The sequence below is a fragment of the Vipera ursinii genome, assembly GCF_947247035.1.
Source record: "Vipera ursinii genome assembly, chromosome: 2".
Classification (NCBI taxonomy): domain Eukaryota; kingdom Metazoa; phylum Chordata; class Lepidosauria; order Squamata; family Viperidae; genus Vipera; species Vipera ursinii.
Window position 1 is genome coordinate 58,454,961 of NC_139513.1, and position 20,596 is coordinate 58,475,556.

Consider the following 20,596-nt stretch of genomic DNA (forward strand, 5'->3'; position numbering starts at 1 on the left):
ATTCCTCAGCAGAGTTACCTCAGCACAAAATTTAATTTTAATTTAATTTAATAATATTTCTATACCGCCCTTCTCCCGAAGGACTCAGGGAAGTGAACAGGGCAAGAATACAAATACAGGATTACAAAAGTTAAAAAATGATTAAATACATGCCCATATACTAAAAATACATCTTAAAACCCCAATAAAATGACAATAACAACCCCCCCCCAGTCCCCTCATCAGGCCAGGCCAGCTTGTTCAAAAAAGTATGTTTTTAGCTCGCAGCGAAAGGAGCGAAGATCAGGCGCCGTCCGGAGCTCAACCAGTAGCTGATTCCATAGCTCCGGGGCGCCCACAGAGAAGGATCTACCCCTGGGGGCCACCAGTCGACATTCTCTGACCGGTGGCACCCTGAGGAGGCCCTCTCTGTGGGAGCGCACAGGGCGGAGGGAAGTTGATGCCGGCAGCAGATGTTCCCTGAGGTACTCCGGCCCCATGCCATGGAGGGCTTTGAACACCATTACTAGTACCTTGAATCTCACCCGGAAGGCAACTGGTAACCAATGCAGCTCACGGAGCAGAGGTGTAACGTGGGAGTATCGGGAGACTCCCAACACAACTCTCGCGGCTGCATTCTGTACCAGTTGGAGCTTCCGGGTAGTCCTCAAGGGCAGCCCCATGTAGAGAGCGTTGCAGTAGTCTAGTCGAGAGGTCACGAGCGTGTGAGTGACCGTGCATAGATCATCCCGGCTTAGATAGGGCCGCAACTGGCGCACCAGGCGAACCTGGGCAAAAGCCCCCCTAGTCACAGCTCCTATGTGGTCTTCCAAGAACACCAGTTCTCCTTCACTGCTTCAGTTTAGATCTAGGCAAAGAAGGCTGAGAAAGAGAGGACACATCTTTTTGAAAGTGTCTCTCCAAATACAGTTTCTTTCACATCTTTTCTTAAAACTAGACTAATACCACAATATATTGGGTTTAGCCAGAAGAAAAGCCAATCATTACAACCCAAGCAATTAAAGGAATAATTCTGTGATAGAAGGGAAAAGATAAACACAGTGTGCCATTTAATTGTGTGATCTTCCAAACATACAGACTGCATTTAGAGATGATAACCTGAGATTGGAAAATTGTTGAGAGAAAACAGGTAAGATTTTTCCAAATAGAGAGAACGTATGTCACAAGAAGAAGGAGAGAAGTTGAAATGCAGATGGAGTTTTGATTGGACTAAAAAAATGGAATATTCCACCAGGAATTATCCAGTACCAAAGACAAAACACACAAAGATTAAAGAAACAATATCTACAAAATCAGTTGTAATGATTGTAATCACTTCTATGTGGGGCAAACATCACATCAGTTAAAAACCAGGATCCACGAACACCGGCTAGCAGTCAAATGCCACGATCCCAAATCCTTAATTGCTACCCACATCAACACCAAACAACACCAATTTGATTGGAGCAACACTAAAATCATCGGCCACACTACCACCCGCCATGCTCGTGAGTTCATCAAAGCCTGGCACTCCACAAGCAATTCCATCAACAGACACATTGATCTGCAACCAGCCTACGAACCCATCAGAATCCAAATCAATCACACAGCTAATTGGAGACAGCACCAGACCTCAACCAACTCACAAAAGCCCTGCTCCCCCCCCAGCGGTTCAACTTCCAATGACCCTGACCTGAAGTAATCTCCTTATTACAAGACCCATCACCAGCCTCTCACTGCTAACTCACCCCTGAGCCATTTATAATTCACATCCTCTAACAACCTTGACCTGTAGTAACCTCCCCATCATGAGACCCACCACAAGCCTCTCTCTGATGACTCATCACAAGACCCTGAGTTCACACACACACACACACACACACACACACACACCTAAAGCCCTTATAAATAGAAGAGCACTGACACAGACATCCCCTAAAAGCCACTAAAGAAGTTACCTAGCCTGGTAATGAAGCGTTCGGAAACCAACTCGCAAGCTCGAAGAATGAACCTTCACCCTCAAGATGGAGAGGTTTGAATGTACGCAAGTTCCTGAGTGATGGAAGGTCAACACAGGGATTGCTATACAGAGAAGAAAATAATAATTCAGCGAATCAGCATTTTTAAGGAAGAAGACCCAAAGACAAAAAGAGAGTTCTGCTAATCATAAAAGTTTGCCAAACACATCTGACAAAGTGCCCTTGATTAAATTAATAATAGCTACTATACAGGAGAAGAAATGTAACTTTTGCAGGCAGGTAGGTAATATGGGAGATAATTGAATTGTGAGTTTTCACAGTTGAATGTAGGCTTGAACCTGGGTCTCTCTGGTCCCAGTACTCATTTTAAATTGCTCTTTAAATATTTAGTCAATTTCAGATGGAATAGCAAAAGATAAACTGAGTAAATGTACAATAGATCTTGGTTTCACATGACGCTTACATATGAATGGACTGCTTGCAACAGGACAACCCATTCATGACATTTATGAAGCACCATACTAATTAGCCAGGAATTCTCTTCTCACAGGTTTCATTGAGTTTCTAATGACAAAACAAATAACTGTCAAGAGCATCAGTGTCAGGTGAAAAAATATGCCAGTTTTAATTATCCAGATTGTGTTTGAAGTTCTACAACTACCATAGTATGTTTATGCCACTGGCAATGTTGAGAAATCCCTAACATTTAAGGAAAATAAAAATATGTCATGTCTTATTTTCCTAATCAGAACTCCAAATTATATTATCAGTGCACAGTCTGAGATCAAAATATGGGTGAGTGAAGGGGTGTTGCCCCTTTTTATGTGCGTGTTTCCATAAATATACATGAGGGGGAAACATTGGGCATTTCAGAGAGGAATGCCAATTAAAGTCAATAACCAACAATGCCATGCTTTTTACAAGAGTAAAAGATACAAATCAAAGTTATCAGTTAAAATTGGGAAAAGCCAGGAAGAAGTGAAAATTTAAACTGTAGAGGGGTTATTCCCTTTCATGTTTACAGAGAGGAATCAGCTAATTGATATGTCTTTATTTAGTATGTATTAAATATATTGAGCTAATTATGTTATATTCGAGCATACAGGTAGCTTCTGGCAAGTTCAAGACAGTTAAAGGAGGGATCATGAACGCTCTACTTGTGTTGCAGATCCAATTTGGAATAAATGGGGTCAAGACTGTAATTTTCCCAAGAATACACAGCCTTCCATTTGTGAAATTGAAGATAAAGCAGATGAAACTGGTTTAGTGAGATGGAAACCAGGGTTTCATTTGCACTTCCATGCACTCAAAAGTAACTCTTGGAATCAAATCTGAAGCACTGCATAGCACAATGAATACATGTTCTGATCTAACTTTGCACTCAAACAAATATAAGAGAGGGGCAAACTAGATGATGAATTAAATAGCACATGGTCATCCTCCTGACTCTTTTTAGAGAAAGCAGTTAATAATCCAAATCAAATCATTTACTTGTATGTGTGATCTTTTTTTTGCCTGGTTGTTTTAAATATTAATAATATTTCTATTATTTAATAGCAATATAATTATGAGACAAGACTATTATGTCCTCATACTAGCCAGACTCTACTATTTTAGTTTCTAGTTATTAACAATAATTCACCATCGTCAAACCTCCTCTTGCAATACTCAAATCCAACTATGATATAAGAAATTATCTTCCAACCACATAGTTTCTCTAAAAGAAAGTTCCATAAAATTATAAATATTTGTTTCCATTGGCAATAGTAAAGGGAATATTTAAGATATTTAAGATTTTGTTTTATCGACTCATTCATAAACAAATATGAACAATAGTAATTCCATTCTATCATGTTTACTATATAAGTAGATTTCTTTTCTCAAAATCTGAGAATATGACTGATACAAAAATAAATTAACCAGATAGGTATTAACTGGCAGAGTCTGTCTTGCCTAACCACACAGCACACATGCAATGAAAAGCGATACTGCTTTCATACTACTCCATAATGTATTTCCATTAATGCATTGCAAAGTTGTTTCAGTAGTTAATCATACCAAGGAGTTGATATACAAATCACTCATAGAAAAGTAGCACATACACACTCATTTCAGTTTCACCAGACCTAGCTTTTTTTTTCAGCGATCACAGATCATACATGAAGGAAATTAAATTCTATTCCGTAATTGATAAGGCCCCAGGTGTTGTACAGAGAAATGCTTCAATGTTAAGATCCCCTTGTGTTTAATTTAACATATATAACCTCCACTTGAAGAGCTGCCTAATTCAATTCAGAGATTAAGAAACAGGAGAGCAGAGCCACAAAGTTCTCAACAGTTACTTCTGTAGGCCCCAGACTGACCATGCATACAGATTATTATATCATATTTTCTATATTATCCTGATTTACAGGTATTTCAATATGCAGGTTGGTATATATGATATCTCACTGCAGACAGTTTTGAGACCGTGGCAGGATAAAAATGCAATAAATAAATAAATGAATTATTTGACTATTGAAATGATACCAGCTATTTTTAAATGAACTCATATAAATGTTCATCACCATATTTAAGCAAATTGATCTTATCTATTACACTATTTTGTGATGCTCATTTTTCTACCTCTTGGGGAAGGATAATAATCGTTTTATTTTTCAACTGATCTATTGAAAATCAGAAGGTATTGTGTCCAACCATCCCACTGTCAAAATGCTTCATATGTGCTTTTTAGAACATATCTTTTTACCAAATTCATCCAATACAGAAATGAATATTCCACTTTTAAACAATTTGGCAAAAAATCATGAAATAATAGAAGCATTCTTAGAAGACTTTTAAAAAAAATCATTTACAAAGAGCAATTTCTGACAATATAGATACATCCATAACTAAATATCTGAAAGAATGTAAATCTTGATCAACATTTGATCCAGTTATTTCATGAATATACACATAGGCTTACCTTTCTATCTGGCCAATTATATTTTTCAAATATTGCATCATATGTATCTACTGCACCATCAGTAATCAGCATTATGGCTTGACTGCAGATACTTCCTTGTCCTGTGTGATTGAACTAGGGGGGGAAAATGACATTATTTGGCTTCTGACAAACCTACTTAGGCAAATCAGTTTTTGCTACAAAATACCTGTGCTTCATTGAGTATTTCCATCTAGAAAAAGTATATTTTAAGATTTCATTTCTTATTTTGATGGAGCATAGTAGTCAAACATATTCCACATTTAGAGTATGATATACTTTAAACAATACAGTGTCATATGGAATATATGTTATAGAAAAGCATCCATTCCATCAAAAAGTCAAGTCTGGAAATTACAAGCCCCAAGGCAAGATTTACCTCAACCCTGCTTGAAATATGTCAAAATATTAGCAATCATTTTTAATGATTGAGTGAGAGGGAGAGAGAATCTAAAATGAAAAGAGAATATAAAACCATTTTTGCATATCATATCATCATCAAGGTAGCTTGCTTACTTTATGGGCTTACTCCCATTTTTTATTTATATGTATACAGAAGTGTATGGCTGACTGATGAGAACAAATAAGTTTGAAATGCTCATATCGGTCTCCCTTTATTCTTTGTTAGCAAGCCAAAAAATGTACACAAATATGAGCTGCCACTGCTGTGGCTACTGCCTGTAGATGGCCTTGGGTTAGGCTGAAACAGGAAATAAGATTTGTCCCATGTGTGGGACTTAAGCAAGTGCATTCTAAATACTTAACAAACATTAACACACATATACATATGTACATATATGCATACAGTGCACATATAGTGCTTCCTAATATTTTACGTGCTCCTTGGCTCAGAGGGGAAGGGTCTTCTTTGCTGTTTTTTTTTTCTTTGACAGGATAAGGTTTTCTGTGGTCTCCACTCAATAATGCATGAATGGACTTCTTGTTAGAAAGATAACAGTGAACAGATTCTACCTGCTAAAGGTAAGATGAGAAAATAACAAAGGGAGGACAAACAGAATGATGGGAGAAATAGACTAAAAGATGCTGCATTCTCTTTCACTATTGGGGTGCAAACCTTTTGGAACTGGTGGCACATTTAAGGTTTTAATTGCATGTCATTTGCAGTCCCATTAAAAAGCTGCCATGTAGGCATACCCAATCTGAACATTCCAATTTAGTAGCAGGCCATTTTTAAAATTGTTCCCATCATGTCTATTCTTACCACCAACATACATGGATGTATGTAGAGCAGAGGTCCCCAACCTTTTGGGCACCAGTTACGTGGAGAGAGACCAGAGGGGACATGGTTTTGTGTGCTGCATGCATCGTGCAGATGGGGATTTGGTTTTTGTGTGGACCAGTTGCTGGCATGATGAGGCCCGATACCGGTCCATGTACCAGGGGTTGGGGACCCCTGATGTACAGGATATGCAGGTGATCAGATGAGTATTTTCTGCCCAGAGAAAATACAGAGCTGCAACACTCTGCTGTTGATAATTTGTGTTTGGTAGATTAAGGAAGAAGGAATATGTAGAGTGTAGCAGACACAAGTAATAGTATCTTCAACATTCTGGGCATCTATAAATTTTATTCTCACTTTGCCAAGATAAAACCAGCCAACAGTGAGATTATTATACGATGAAAAAAAATTAGAAAATCTATTGGCATCAGTGACTCTTCTTTATTTTAAAACTAAAGTAAGAACTATAGATTAAAAAAACACAGTATATTAAAATAGTTTGGAACTGGGTCTTTTCATCTATTTATTTACTGTAAATCATATTAATCATATTAGTTTGGGTGTGTGATGTCTTCTCATGTGTATTTAAACATTTTTATTGAATAACAGAAATGATTAACAACTTTTCCAGAGTAATAACAACAATAAGGGACCTTATGATGAACTACAATTAACTCAGTGATTCATTATTTAGCAGTAAAATTTCAGCTCATCCTGACATTTGGAGCATTTGTTTATGATTCTCTTCAAAATGTCACAGAATTTTAATTATTGGTTAAGACTTATAAAACATAATCAACAAAAATTAACTTTATTTGCAAAAGAGGTAACTGCATCTGTAACATGATATAATTCATACCGTAATCCTGCAGGAGAAACTTGTGGTAATCGCATAAATAATGGTTGGGAAGAATTTAGACTTAGCTATGAATACAATTTGGAGAATCGTGAGGACAGCTAGCTCTTTGGAAAATAATAGGAAATGTGAAGCTTACTTATTCTAACCTAAAAGACAGTCTAAAAGTGAGATCTAACAGATGATCATATAAGAGTACTGACCTATAATTCATAGGAACAAATTTCAGAATTTGCATGTTGCAATACTGCTACATTCAGTAAAAAAATTGCTACATTGTCCATTTAAACAGATTGCATAAGTAATACAAATTCTAAAATGGGAAAGAAATATCAATAATGTGTTCCAGATAATGAAATCAGAATCAAAAGAGGAGGCAAAATTGATGAACTTACATCACTGAGCATATTGAAAGCTTCAACTAAGGCAATGTCCAGCATTCCGATTCCTTTGGCAAAAAGTTTGTCAAGGTGTTCCCTGAAGTGCTGTGGAAGAAACAGAAAGAGGATTTCAAGCAACTTTTTTTTTGGAAGCGTTCATATTAAAACAATCAATTTATTAAAGTCAAGGAGCCTTTCACAGTTGTAAAGAAACAAACTCATTTTTAAAAATTGTTTTAAAGAGTCTTACTTCTCCAGTTTAAAAAGAATCTAAAACGTGCTGAGTTTTGTATGAAATTATAAAGCTGTCAAATGGAGTAATTTGATTTTATACTCTTACTAGGGATAACTGTTCCTATAATGAACAAAATCCCACAAATGTTTGGAGAATAATAAGTATTTAAAAAGGCTTATTCATGTTGTGACAATTCCTCATCCATTCTATACATCCCAAGGCAAATTGCTTTGAGGCAAACAAAATGACCAACCAAGAGGTTAGTTATCCTATACAGTATTCATCTTCATGGTTGGAAAATATAATGGCAGCTACCACTTAAACGCTGATCAGTTTGCACAGTTTCTGAAATTCTTTCCATTACTTTATCTTGCCTTTAAACACAAACAAAAGAAAGCAATTCTACAATTTCATCTGGCCCAGAAAGTGTTTTGAATATTCAGTTCCAGCCTACAGTAATATTGTCTATCTGCCCACTGCCAGCCCTAATTACATGATAATGTTTTTATTGACCACAGTTTCATTATTTATGCTATCACAGATTAATATAACCTCATTCTGGAATTTGCTATTAACAAAGAAATATCTCAGGATGAAATCCATCACATACCAATGTTGTCCAACACATCATCTTTTAAATAAATCATACAAATTGTTCTTTCTTCCCCAAATATAAAAATCCATCTATCAAGAAGTATTGTTTAGATGTAATAAGAAATATAAATATATGAAATATAAGAAGAAATTATATGCTGCTATGCCTAATATTGTTTTTGTAAATTTCCTACAAAGAACATTTTTCTGTACTAAAATAATGGATTCATAAAGTTCAGTGAATGATAAATTTTTCATATGTTTAGAGGGGGAAAAAATCAGAGTAAGGCCATTTTGAAGCACAAGTTGCTCCCACAAACTAGGGCTGATTTTCCAAAGCAATTGGTGTAACTTAATGTTCATGTTGACCCAGTAAATTTGGGTTTGTGCATCTCCGTATTTCAAAACATTCAGTCTTTTTCTGCTCAATAAGCATTTAAGCTACAATGGATTCAGATGTTGTAAAATGGATTTCATATTTTGCTCAAACCAATCAATGAAAATATATTTCATCATTTGGAAAATGTTACTTTCACTTTCAGTGTGAAGTATAAAGAATATGAAATTTGAACAGGGACACATGTTCAATTTTTCAGGAATGTACTTATGAATAGACTTCTGGTAATCATCATGATATAGCATGTATTTGTGAGCTGTCTTTACAGAAAACCAGGGGAATCCAATTATCTCATCTTGTCTTAACTCATTGATCCCAAAGGTTTGTTTTTTGAATCATTATATCAGGGGTCTTCAAACTTGGCCCTTTTATGACTTGTGGACTTCAGCTCCCAGAATTCCTCAGCCAACGTGCCTGACTGAGGAATCCTGGGAGTTGAAGTCCACAAGTCATAAAAGGACTAAGTTTGAAGACCCCTGCATTATATGGTCAAATCAGCTGGAGTAGAAATTATTGTTTTAACCATTTAGTTGTGTCTGACACTTGGTGACTTTATAGGCAAGTGCGCTCCATGCTACCCTGTCGAGCACAGCATCTTTCAATCATTTGGATGTTGAGCTTGATTTGATGCTATCAAGCCAGCATGTTCTTTAGTTGCCCCTTCTTCTTGTTCCACTAACCATTGTAGCATCATTACCTTCTTCAATGTATTTGCACATACTGCATGGCCAAAGTAAACCAGATATATGAGTCAAAAACTAAGTGGTTAAACTAAAACCAAAGGAGACTCTTATTCAAGTCCACATTTAGCCTAGAACAGGAGTCTTCAAACTTGGCCCTTTTTTGACTTGTGGACTTCAACTCCCAGAATTCCTCAGCCAGTGTTCCTAGCTGAGGAATTCTGGGAGTTGAAGTCCACAAGTCATAAAAGGGCCAAGTTTGAAGACCCCTGGCCTAAAAGGTTACTCTGTGACTCTATATTCCAGCCTATTTCATAGACATTTTGCTGTGAGGAAAATTTGGTGAAGGCTCCCTTGAATTCCAAAAAGAAATGGAATACAAACCTAAGAAACCAACAAATTAAATAGATGGCTTTTCATGACAATTTTTTGTAAAAAAAAAATTAACCCCCCCAAATTATGAGTGCAAATCCATAACAATTTGGGGAGAAAGAGAATGGATGACAAAGTGTTTCTAAATAGAGCATAAGGCTACAAAAAAACCAACCTTATGCTAGCATGAGAGTTGCACAAAGCATGCAAAAGAGAAATTTCACAACAAGTCAAAGGACCTCTTTTCACACAGTTCAAGCATCTGTGTCATTGGCAAAATTCAAGCAGCTGCCTGAGGAGGTGTTCCCAGCTGTCTCTGCATACAGCTACAGGCATAGCCATTTCACTTGGCCAGGAAGAAAGCAAACAATAAAATTGCTTTTCCTAAATTAACAACACTTGGGACTTATACAAATATATTTGGGGAAAATAATGTTTCTGTAAAGAATGTAAGTGCAATACTGACATCATTCCAAATGTTAATATACTGGAAAGAGTTCATGTGCAAAGAAATCAGGTTTACTGTCTTCAACTCTCCCATTAAGCAGATGCTGCTAGACGATTCTGTGTAAAAAGTATGTTGATGAAAGCAACTGTTCTGACTTATAGTCTTTATTATTTTTAATTGCATCCAGTCCTTTTTTAAAAAAATATATATCTCTTGAGAATTTTATAAAGGAAAGATGGAAAGAAAGAGGGGGACAAAAGGATGGCCAGCAGCAAGGTGGATGAATATAGTGTCAGCAATTACACTATTAGAGGATCTGAAGAACCAATTTGGGAACAGATCATTCTGAGAAAATCCAGCTCAGTCAACCCTGAGCCGGTGAGAATCAAACTGCCAAACTGCTGGCAGCCAGTAATCAGTAGAGTTAGCCTGCAACACTGCATTCTAACCACTGTACCACCACGGCTCTCTAAAAATATGATAGCCATTTCAGCCACAGCAACAAAATGTTTTGTACTCAATTATAACAAAGAACAAAAGGAACCAGAACTGGACTGGACTGGATTCCATGAATCTGAAACTGAGGAAAGCAATGCAACTTTCTGAAACTAATTTTGATGTGCATGCTTCATCTTCATTTATAATCACAAAATCTTCAAATGTGTAAGATTTACATATAGCATATTGGTAATGTTATCTAAATGAAGTGGGCAACTGGGGCAATTATATCCTGATGTGTGATTAGTAATATGACAGGTTCATAAGAATAAGATACAGGTGACAATTATTTTTGTTGGACCCAGAAATTAAGACTACACTGGAAAATCTTTGCCTAGGACCAGTTTGGGTGGCACTGAACTTCAAAGAATCTCAGGTTTCATAATTCAAACTTTCCATTTCACCAAATACTTCATTAAACAATGAATACTAGAAGAAAGGAAGGAATAACCTTGGAAATTCAAGATGGATTTGGTCTGTCTAAACATGATCTCAGAACCACTCTGGACAGACAGAAGAATAATCAAACAGAACACTGTTCAAAACAGAGCATGTTAAAAAAGGAAGTTGTCACTAATGCAGTTATTTTTTTTTTAAAAAAAGTTCCATCATAAAAGGTTGCTAGAGATGTCTCCCATGTGATGTCACTGAAGAATGGGAAGTCAGGGAGGTGACAGGTTATTGGAGAAAGAGCAATACTGTACAAAGAAAGGCAGACCATTTTGTAACTAAGATATGCATAAGGATACTGTATCTCATCCATGAGAATATCATTTAAATATGAAAGCAATTTGAAAAAGGCAAATGGTGTGACACTGCTTTAGAAAAGGAGATGTAATTTCTGGCATAGGCCTACTATCATGATCTTGTCAAAAATGAGCAACTCAACCAACTCAAAAAGAAGACACAATCCAGATATTTGAGCTATATTGCAGGCTTCACTGAGAATTGTAACTACATTCAACCAAACACAATCTATTAGAGGTTTAATTGTCACAAGGATTAAAATTGTAGACACAGGTAAGCTTTTGATTCCATTATGTACCCATCATTTAAGTGCACTGTCTTCTTAATTTCATCTGGAAATATTTATAAGTGTGTATCTCCATGTGTTTTAATGTATAAAAATGCAAATTATGGTACTGTTGCCTTAAATGTAGAGTTGCATTAAATCACATAGTCCTATAATTCCTAAGAGGTAGGAAACATGTAATATGGAGTTTCTCAAACATGAAAACTTCTTGGCCTGAGTAAACTTGTATTAACCTAGGCTGTTGCACATGTTTGTAATTTTGCTGAAAAAGCACAGACAATGATAAAACACTGTCTGCTCTATTTCCCACTTTGAAAAGGGAAAAAAGGAATGTTTTACAAATTGGCATACAGAAAGCAAGACCAGCTTAATAATAAAACCATAAACCAGACTAGTACTCTATAAGAATAATGAGAAGAAGACATTTGTTTCTAAAGCTAGTTTGAATTACCATTGCACAGGCAAAAAGATGTGAGCATCCCACCCTACAGAAGAAAACTGATCTATATATCAATACTTTTTTGATTTGTGTGCTGCACCTTGAATGGGACTGAAATGCTGGTATAATGAAAGAAAAGAAATGTACTGTATATGAAATTACAGTAGGTAACCTCAGTTGGAAATTCCTCTAATACAACATGTTGCATATTTTTTTTTAAAAAAATAGTATTTTCAAAGTATAACAGAAAAGAAACATTAATAAAACATTATGAGGCTAGGTGGCCTGCTTATTTTCTAAATTTGTACACATAAAAGCTGTTCATGTAAACATATCAAATACTTTAACTTTTCCCTGTCATATCTGACACTAAACTTGCCACTTAGCTCATTTCATTACAACAGTTCATTTGATTCAGATGTTACTTAAAAGCTTTCTTTACCAAACTGCCTACTGCCAATAAGCTGACAATCAGACAATACTCACTTCTAAAATGAATATAATTTAACTTGTATTACACGGAATTCAAGAAAAGTACAACAAAGATGCATAAAAACCCTGCACAGCAAAGCAATCTGATATGGTAATCTATTATCTGATATATTCTTGATATACTTTTATACTGTTGAATCATTGCTGACAAATTAAAGGAAATGAAATATCTAACTTTTCTCTCTCAGCTTAAAGTCCAATGTTACGTTTCTACTACCAAAGAACAATTTAGGATAAGAAAAATGGGCAGAATAAGACTAAACTTTGGTTGCCTGGGCCAGAGCCCCAATTCAAATAATGGTTGACATTCATTTAAAAAAACGTGAGCAGGGGAAGGGACATTTTAAGACTAATACATCTGGTTTGCAAGTATATGAGTCATTACTAGATGGCATGAAAGAGAAGCAGGACAGTTAGCTGCTTGCTGCCATCTAATAATTATCTGGATTTTTACTGCCCAATTAAAAAGATGTAATGATGGTGCTGTTTTGGAAACTGCTCCCAATTGTCTCAACAAGTGAATGCATGTGTAGCTGGCTGAGGAATTCTGGGAGTTGAAGTCCACAAGTCATAAAAGGGCCAAGTTTGAAGACCCCTGACCTAAAGTGACAGATTGATATTCTTAGCTCACGCTAAAGATAGGTGTCAGATGACAAATTTCTGTAAAAAGAGTTATCATTTCATCTGGGGATCAGTTCATACCCCAGACCTGCCACTGGGGTGGTCAATTCAAAAAAGAAGTATATGGTGGAAAACTCTTTGCATAACATTGCTTGGAAGATTTCAACCACTCCATCTAAATCTCCACAATGACTCCAAAAGATAATCTAAGGGAAAGTAGTTAATGACTCTTGTGGACTATAGAAGAGTAATGGATTAAATAGAGCTCATTGTTTCAATTACCAAGGAAAGAGTTGGCAGCCCAATTATGTTTAACTCTTCTGTTTAACATTTTTGCAAAAAGATCCGTTTACAAGCAAGAATACTTATACTATCAAGATCTTGCTCATTTTTAAGCCATCCTATATTTAGATATCCCAAATCTTTAGGACTTTTTATACTCCATGTATAAAGAAAGGAATTTGTTTGTTTGAACATCTGTATAAATCCTAACATGTTAGTTCCACCCCAGTTTAATACACAGTTACTTATCTCAGTAAAGGCCTTAAACCCATTCCTTACTCTTATTAGCTGCAGCTGCAAAGACATTGGCTGAAATGTTCTGTTTCTGCCAAATATTCCAGACCAGTTCATGTGTATCTGATTGCTTGCACCACCCTTTACTTTGCTTACATTCTGATGCTGAAAGCAATTATCTTCTGGCAGACAGCAATGAGCATAGGGCAAAGCTATATCTGGAAATACACAGCAAATTGATTAACAAGAAACTGCATATTGGTAAATTTTACAAAGAATATTAGAATAAAATAATTCAAGGGTAAGAATGGTGTGAATCAACTGACGTACACAGACTATATTATAGCTTCCTCATAAAAATTCCATTTTAAGCAGCATTCTACTAGTTCCTTTTTATGTGCTTCTTCTGTGGTTGCAAGAGACGGACATTTTATAGTATATTCAACTGACCTGTCTATGAATTCTATGAAACCTGGACAAAATAACAGAGATGGAAGGGATCTTTGAGGTCTTCTAGTCCAGGGGTCCCCAACCTGTGAGCCACGGCCCACTACTGGTTCGTGGCCTATTCACAACTGGGCCATGTGGGTGGTTGGCTGGTACATGCATGCACAGCTCCACTCACATGAGCATCGCAGGTGCTCAGGGCTTCATATGCACAAGCATTGCACCTGCCCCCCTCCCAAAACCACTCCCTCTTTCCCCCTTCCAGCTGCCAACCCAGAAAGATTGGAGAACTCTGTTCTACTCCAACCCCCTGCTTAGGCAGCAAACCCTGTACCATTTCAGACAAATGATTGTCTACTCTCTTCTTAAAAACTTCCAGTATTGGAGCTTTCACAATTTCTGGAGGCAAGTCATTCCACTGGTTAATTGTTCTAACTGTCAGAAAATTTCTCCTTCGTTCTAAGTTGCTTCTCTCCTTGATTAGTTTTCAGCCATTGCTTTTTATCCTGCCTTCAGATGCTTTGGAGAATATGTTGACTCCCTCTGCTTTGTGCCAACCCTGAGATCCTGGGAAACTGCTATCATGTCACCCTTAGTCCTTCTTTTCATTAAACCAGACATACCCAATTCCAGCAACCATTCTTTATATATTTTAGCCTCCAGTTCCCTAATCATTTTGCTGCTCTTCTATGCACTCTTTCTAGAGTCTCAGTATCTTTTTTACATCATGGTGACCAAAACTGGATGCAGTAGTCCAAGTGTGGTTTTACCAAGGCACCTTTATCAGAATGCTCAGGCTTATTTAAATAGGCAGGCAACCAACCCTTAAAACACAGAGCAAAACTTTGATACTTAGCTATTTTGCAACATTTCAAGGATAGCTGAAAACACTGGTTTATATCTATAAATCAGCACTCTCCCTAAACCCATAAAATGCTAGATTTTTAAAAGCTGTAACAATTCCAGCGGCTGCAGAAAAAGTAATTCAAAGTAAGGACAGTGTGAAAATTCTCACCCCTGCAAACTAATGCCAAGAGCAATAAACATCAAATATTGATATTTGGAGGGGGGGGAAAATCAGGGATAATGCAATTCTTTTACTTTATGTTTAACCAAAAAATCCACTACCCATCCTCATAAGAATTCAAAGAGCCATTGACACTACGCTATGTGACCTTGTCAGAAAAGATAATTGCATTTGTCTTACTTACCATCAAGCCAGTTCATACATAAGCTGAGCTATTTATGCCCATATTGGTAAAGAGTATTATTAATTCCCAAATTAATAAAGGGAACAGCAATTCAATAATGGCACATTTGAGATTTGCTAGATAGATTATGTGAAGAGAAAAATGATTGCTTTATCCAAAGATTCACATTACAGTAACTTTCTCAGCCTACAGACTGAGTTTTCCCAAGTTGACTAATTAAGGCAGTTCATTAACAAGAAGAGATAGATTTCCAAGTCTCCCATGAAAAATCAGGATGGAAGCAAAGACTTGTCCCACAGTTTATTTTAGAATAAAGGCAAACCATTAGCAAAACCATTTTAGAATATTTATACTGCTTTGTTAGGAGTTGGAGAAAAAGACATATTTCTCGAATAAAGTGAAAAAAACATCGAAATTCAGTATTAAAGAGAACCCCTGGCAGATGAATGGTGGCAAGTTATTTTTATTACCATTTTAAAGTTTTCTGGGGCAGTTTTCACAAGGAAGCTGGGAACATTTGTACAGTTTGGATTTTAATCCGACCTGGAGAATTTTATTGCTTCTCAAATTTGCCTTTCCTTTAAGACAATAATTATCAGAAAGAACATTAGAACGCTTTTAAACCATGTTTCCAGTCCTAAGTCAAACAAACCAATGACAACCCACCAGACAACCATTTTTTGAACGAGCAGATGGAACAATTAAGTTAAATTTACATCCTTTCATTAATTCAAATGAAATCTTGCAATATGTCTCATATGCAAAATATTGGCTGCTTTAAATAATTATCATTTTCTCTTACCTCTTTGTTAGCTCTATCTGCTTGTACTAAAGTTCCATTTAAGCAAGGTTCTACATAGTGGAGCTCTTCATTATACTGCAGAGAACAGAAGAGACATTTAGTGTACATTTCTGAAAAATATCATTTAAGATAATGAGAGGTAACATGAAAAAATGAAGAATCTATCATTGAATTCATTGTTTTTACTCACATACATGTACTACAGATGGCCCTCAACTTTCAACAGTTCATGTAGTGACTGTTGTTCAAAGTTTAACAGCACTGAAAAAGTGACTGTTTTTCACAGTTATGATAGTTGCAACATCCCCATGGTCATGTGATCAAAGTTCGGCAGCTTGCAACTGGCTCATATTTATGACATTTGCAGTGTACCAGGATCAAGTGATCACCTTTGGCAACTTTCTGACAAGCAAAGTCAATGGGGAAGCCAGATTCACTTAAGGACTGTGTTACTAAGTGAACAATAGCAGTGATTTGCTTAACTGGGGCAATTATGGTCATAAAATGAGGCAAAATTCATTGAGCAACTGTCTCACTTAGCAACAGAAACTTTGGCTCAGTTGTGGTCATAAGTCGAGGACTACCTGTATTGTCAGTATGGCTTGAAACAACATTTTGAAGGGAAGTACTACTGAAGTAAGTTGTAACCATGAAGTGCAGCAGAGACTGTTGAAAATCATTACTAAAATAGTTAAATTCCTAAGATGAAATCCATAAACATCAAATGACTGGACTTAGATGAAACCCCTTGCAATTTCTCCTATATGCTTATAAAATCTACTCCATGGATGGGTTAGGGTCAAGGAAGAAGGTGTCAAACAATAAAAGTAATCATGCCCCATCACTGTGACACCACAAACCATGTACAAATTAGGACTCTGGAGACATTTCCTTTTGTACCAAAAGCAGATATGAATTTAACTAGATACTTTGGATATTGACTGACAACAACTTTACAGGCTGGAAGGATCTACAACCCAATGTAACTTTTTTTAATTTGAGCTCTCTTAGCAAGTAATTTTAATGTGCATTAGATTAGTTAATAGTTTCATCCTAAATGGGACAAAACTACACTGTTTTCTGAGCCTCCTTTCCTCTTTGTGCTCTCTGAAAATCTACTCTTCAATGTATAGTAATGGACTTGATGAGTTTACTGAATTTGTTTTTTGATTTTTCATTTATAAAATTTTATTGATTTTCTAATTTTTGCAAATCATAAGTGCTTAATAAACAATGTGTTGTCTTGGTTCATTTTTTACTTAACAATACATATTAAAATTATTCCATATCTTCCTTTTCTTTGTTCTTCAATATTGCTTTTAATTTCTGCACATTCTGACATTTTCTTAATCCTCTCTTCTTCAAGTGATGTTTCTTCACTTTTCAAACACTAAACAATGCAATTTTTTCTACTATTAATACATATACATACAACATTAAATATGTTTCTTCTTCATCATATTTTTCTAATATTGTATCTACTAACATTGCTTCTAAATTATAGCATCTTTTCTATCTAATTCGTAACTCAATTTTATTTGCAATAATGGTCACCTTATTAAACCAATACTGTGTTTTCCCAGCTCGTTTCCATTTTGTTTTCCCTTGAGTGTTCAAAATATCTTTATATAGTATGATTTTCTCAACAGTAGTTACACTGAGGTGAGTAAAAGCTTCCCTTATTAGAAACCATCCTGTTATTTTCATGTTTCCCATCTCGTAGAAAAATACATCATTCTAAGTATAAATCTTATCTTTCTAAATATAGTCTTTTAATATCTAAATGTTATCTGTTTCTAGCCACATTCACTTATTTGGTAATATCAAGCCCCAACCAATCGATCAAGTCTATTTTCTTTAGTCTAACTCTAGCTTTCTTTCTTTGCCAGATAGGCTTCCAAAACCGTGTATTTAAATTATCAAAGCATTTTTCCTCAATTTTTATGTGTACTCTTTATGATAGGAAAAACCATTTAAGTAAGGTATTTCTGAGGGGGAGTTCAGCCCAGATGTATTCATTGAAAAGCTCCCACTTTCCTCCTCCCTCAGGTTCTCTTTTCATTTCTTGTTTCCCAGTTTCTAACACTTCTTCTGAGGGCTCCATAGTCTGTTCTATAGAATCTTCTTCCTTATCTTCAAGTATGTTCTGAGGTCTTGAGGGATGATGTGTTCTTTCCATTTCCGATTTTTCTTTGTGTCAGTCTATAGTTTCCTTCCTTTATTTCCTCTGTTTTTGGATCATTTTTTTAACCTGTCTTCTATTTTCTGGTTTCCTTGTTCTTTCTTTGTAGTCATTTCTGGGGATTCCCTAGTTTAGATTTTAAGTTAAGTTGCTCATTTATCTTATTCATGTGCTTTTTAGTCTCTTTGTGGTTTCTTCTTGAATCTTCTCTATGTAACTCAGTTGTCTCTTGAATTGATTGCAATTCTGAAGGTGGGGAGCAAAAGTCCTCTTCCTTCTCACACTTGGGGATTTCTTGCTTTATGCGAGTTTGGCTTATCTAGGAGTCAAATATCGAAGTAGTAGAGGAAGGATTAATAATCTCACCGAGTTCCTTGTACATTGTTTAAAATGCTGATAATGCTGGTATTTTCTTTATTTGGTTGTTGATGGCTTGGGCTAGCCACAGAAGTGCAGCTAGCCTTTCTTCTGCTGGTTTGGAGGGCTTTCCTATGATCAACAGATCAACCACCATCTTTCTGTGATCTACAAGGGTCCCCTCCTTGTCCATCACCTCTCTGGGGTGACTTTAGGCCCATTTAGAGCCCCCTGGCAGGACGAAATCAGCTGTGGGAAGTGGAGCCCCACTTTCCTTCGGCTGCGACACCATGACATAAAGCAGAAGTGCTTACTAGGGACTTGTTAATAAAGAAGTAGAAGAACCAATAAGCAGTTCAGCTGGCTCTCTTGTTATATGTATGCCCAGATAAATTTTTCTAAAAATATTTTTGGGCTCCCCCATCCTACCCACAAATCAGTTCAACAAATAAAAATTAAGCTTTGTAGTTTAAAATTTCAAATTTTAAAAATAAATTTTTAAATGGGAAAATTTTAAAACAAGATTTATTAATGCAAACATATCCAAGTTCTGCTCTCGCTCCCTACAAAAGAAGGGGTTCTGTTAAAGACTCATACGTGGCCTTCACCACCAAAAGACTGTATATCATAACTTAGAGCAATATCTGAGCATAGCATAGAATGGAAAACTTTCACAATTGCCATTGTAATGAGAATTTTCAATTTATCTTGAAAAATCAATTTGATTTCTTTGTCTCTATTCAATATGTTTATTCGTTTAAAGATAAGTTAATAGAGCAGTCTTTCAAGCATCAATTTGTTTGCTTACATCCTTTTTTAGATATGGCATGAAAGCAACAGAATTAATGTTCATAATTAGTAAGCAAAAACACCAAACTATTTAGCTCAAATTCCACTTGCTATCTCCCACAGGAACCAAAGGAACCTTAAACAATTCATTAATGAGTAGCAGGGAGAGAGAATTTGCAAGGGAGCAAGATTTCACTCTTACTATAAGCCATACAACCTGTAAGGATTCTTGGCTTATATTTCTTTGGCTTTCTCTTCTAATAAATAAGCAATGCCCCTGTCTGGTTGATTTTCTAAAACCATTAATTACCTAGGCAATAGCAATTAATTTGCCCTGTGTTGAATATACATTTTTGTGTCCATGTGCCTTTAAGTGTGCTTTAACTCTTGATAACTACATGATTCCATAGAGTTTTCTTGGCAACATATTTTTTAAAAGGTTTGTCAATTCCTTCTTCCTAGGGCTGAAACAAAGTGACTGGCTCAAAGGCAGGATTAAAATTCAACATCAAATTGGTTTCTTTAACATCACAATTTACAACAATACCCAATAAAAACAATTGTGGAGAGAACTTTATCTTTCTCTTAAAAATCTTTTGAATGTTCCACCAAATTTTAACCCCAAAAGCTTTTATATTTCTACAAGTCCACCACATATGAAAATATGTGGCTTCTAAACTACCACATCTCCAGCATTTAGACTGTAAATTAGGATACATATTAGACAACTTTTTGGGATCCATATGCCATCTATAAAACATTTTATAAAAATTTTCTCTTAAATTTTGAGCCTGAGTAAATTTAACATTTCTAACCCAAATTACTTCCCAAGTATCCAACAGAATTGGTTCCTGAATATTTTGTGCCCACTTTATCATACGATTGTATGATAACTTTAACTAATTCCATTTCCGAATCCAATTCAATTAAAACATTATATATCCTCTTTATATGTGCATGATTTAAATCTCTAATTTGTTTTACTAAATTTTCATCTGTAATTGTGATGCCAACCTTCTGATCCAGCTTCCAACTAGCTTTCAATTGGGTATATTGAAACCAAGAG

At 35.9% G+C, this 20,596-nt stretch overlaps 1 protein-coding gene across 1 annotated transcript in view; it reads right to left on the reverse strand.

Annotated features, from left to right (window-relative positions):
- Positions 1–20,596, reverse strand: part of CACNA2D3 (calcium voltage-gated channel auxiliary subunit alpha2delta 3) — a gene marked incomplete at its 5' end in the record, with an annotated part of 613,685 nt that overhangs the window by 290,857 nt on the left and 302,232 nt on the right. Inside the window, 3 exons of the mRNA XM_083353347.1 lie at positions 4,924–5,037; positions 7,433–7,522; positions 16,203–16,277. Coding sequence (XP_083209473.1) covers positions 4,924–5,037; positions 7,433–7,522; positions 16,203–16,277 — 279 coding nt within the window. The remainder of the gene's footprint in view (positions 1–4,923; positions 5,038–7,432; positions 7,523–16,202; positions 16,278–20,596) is intronic.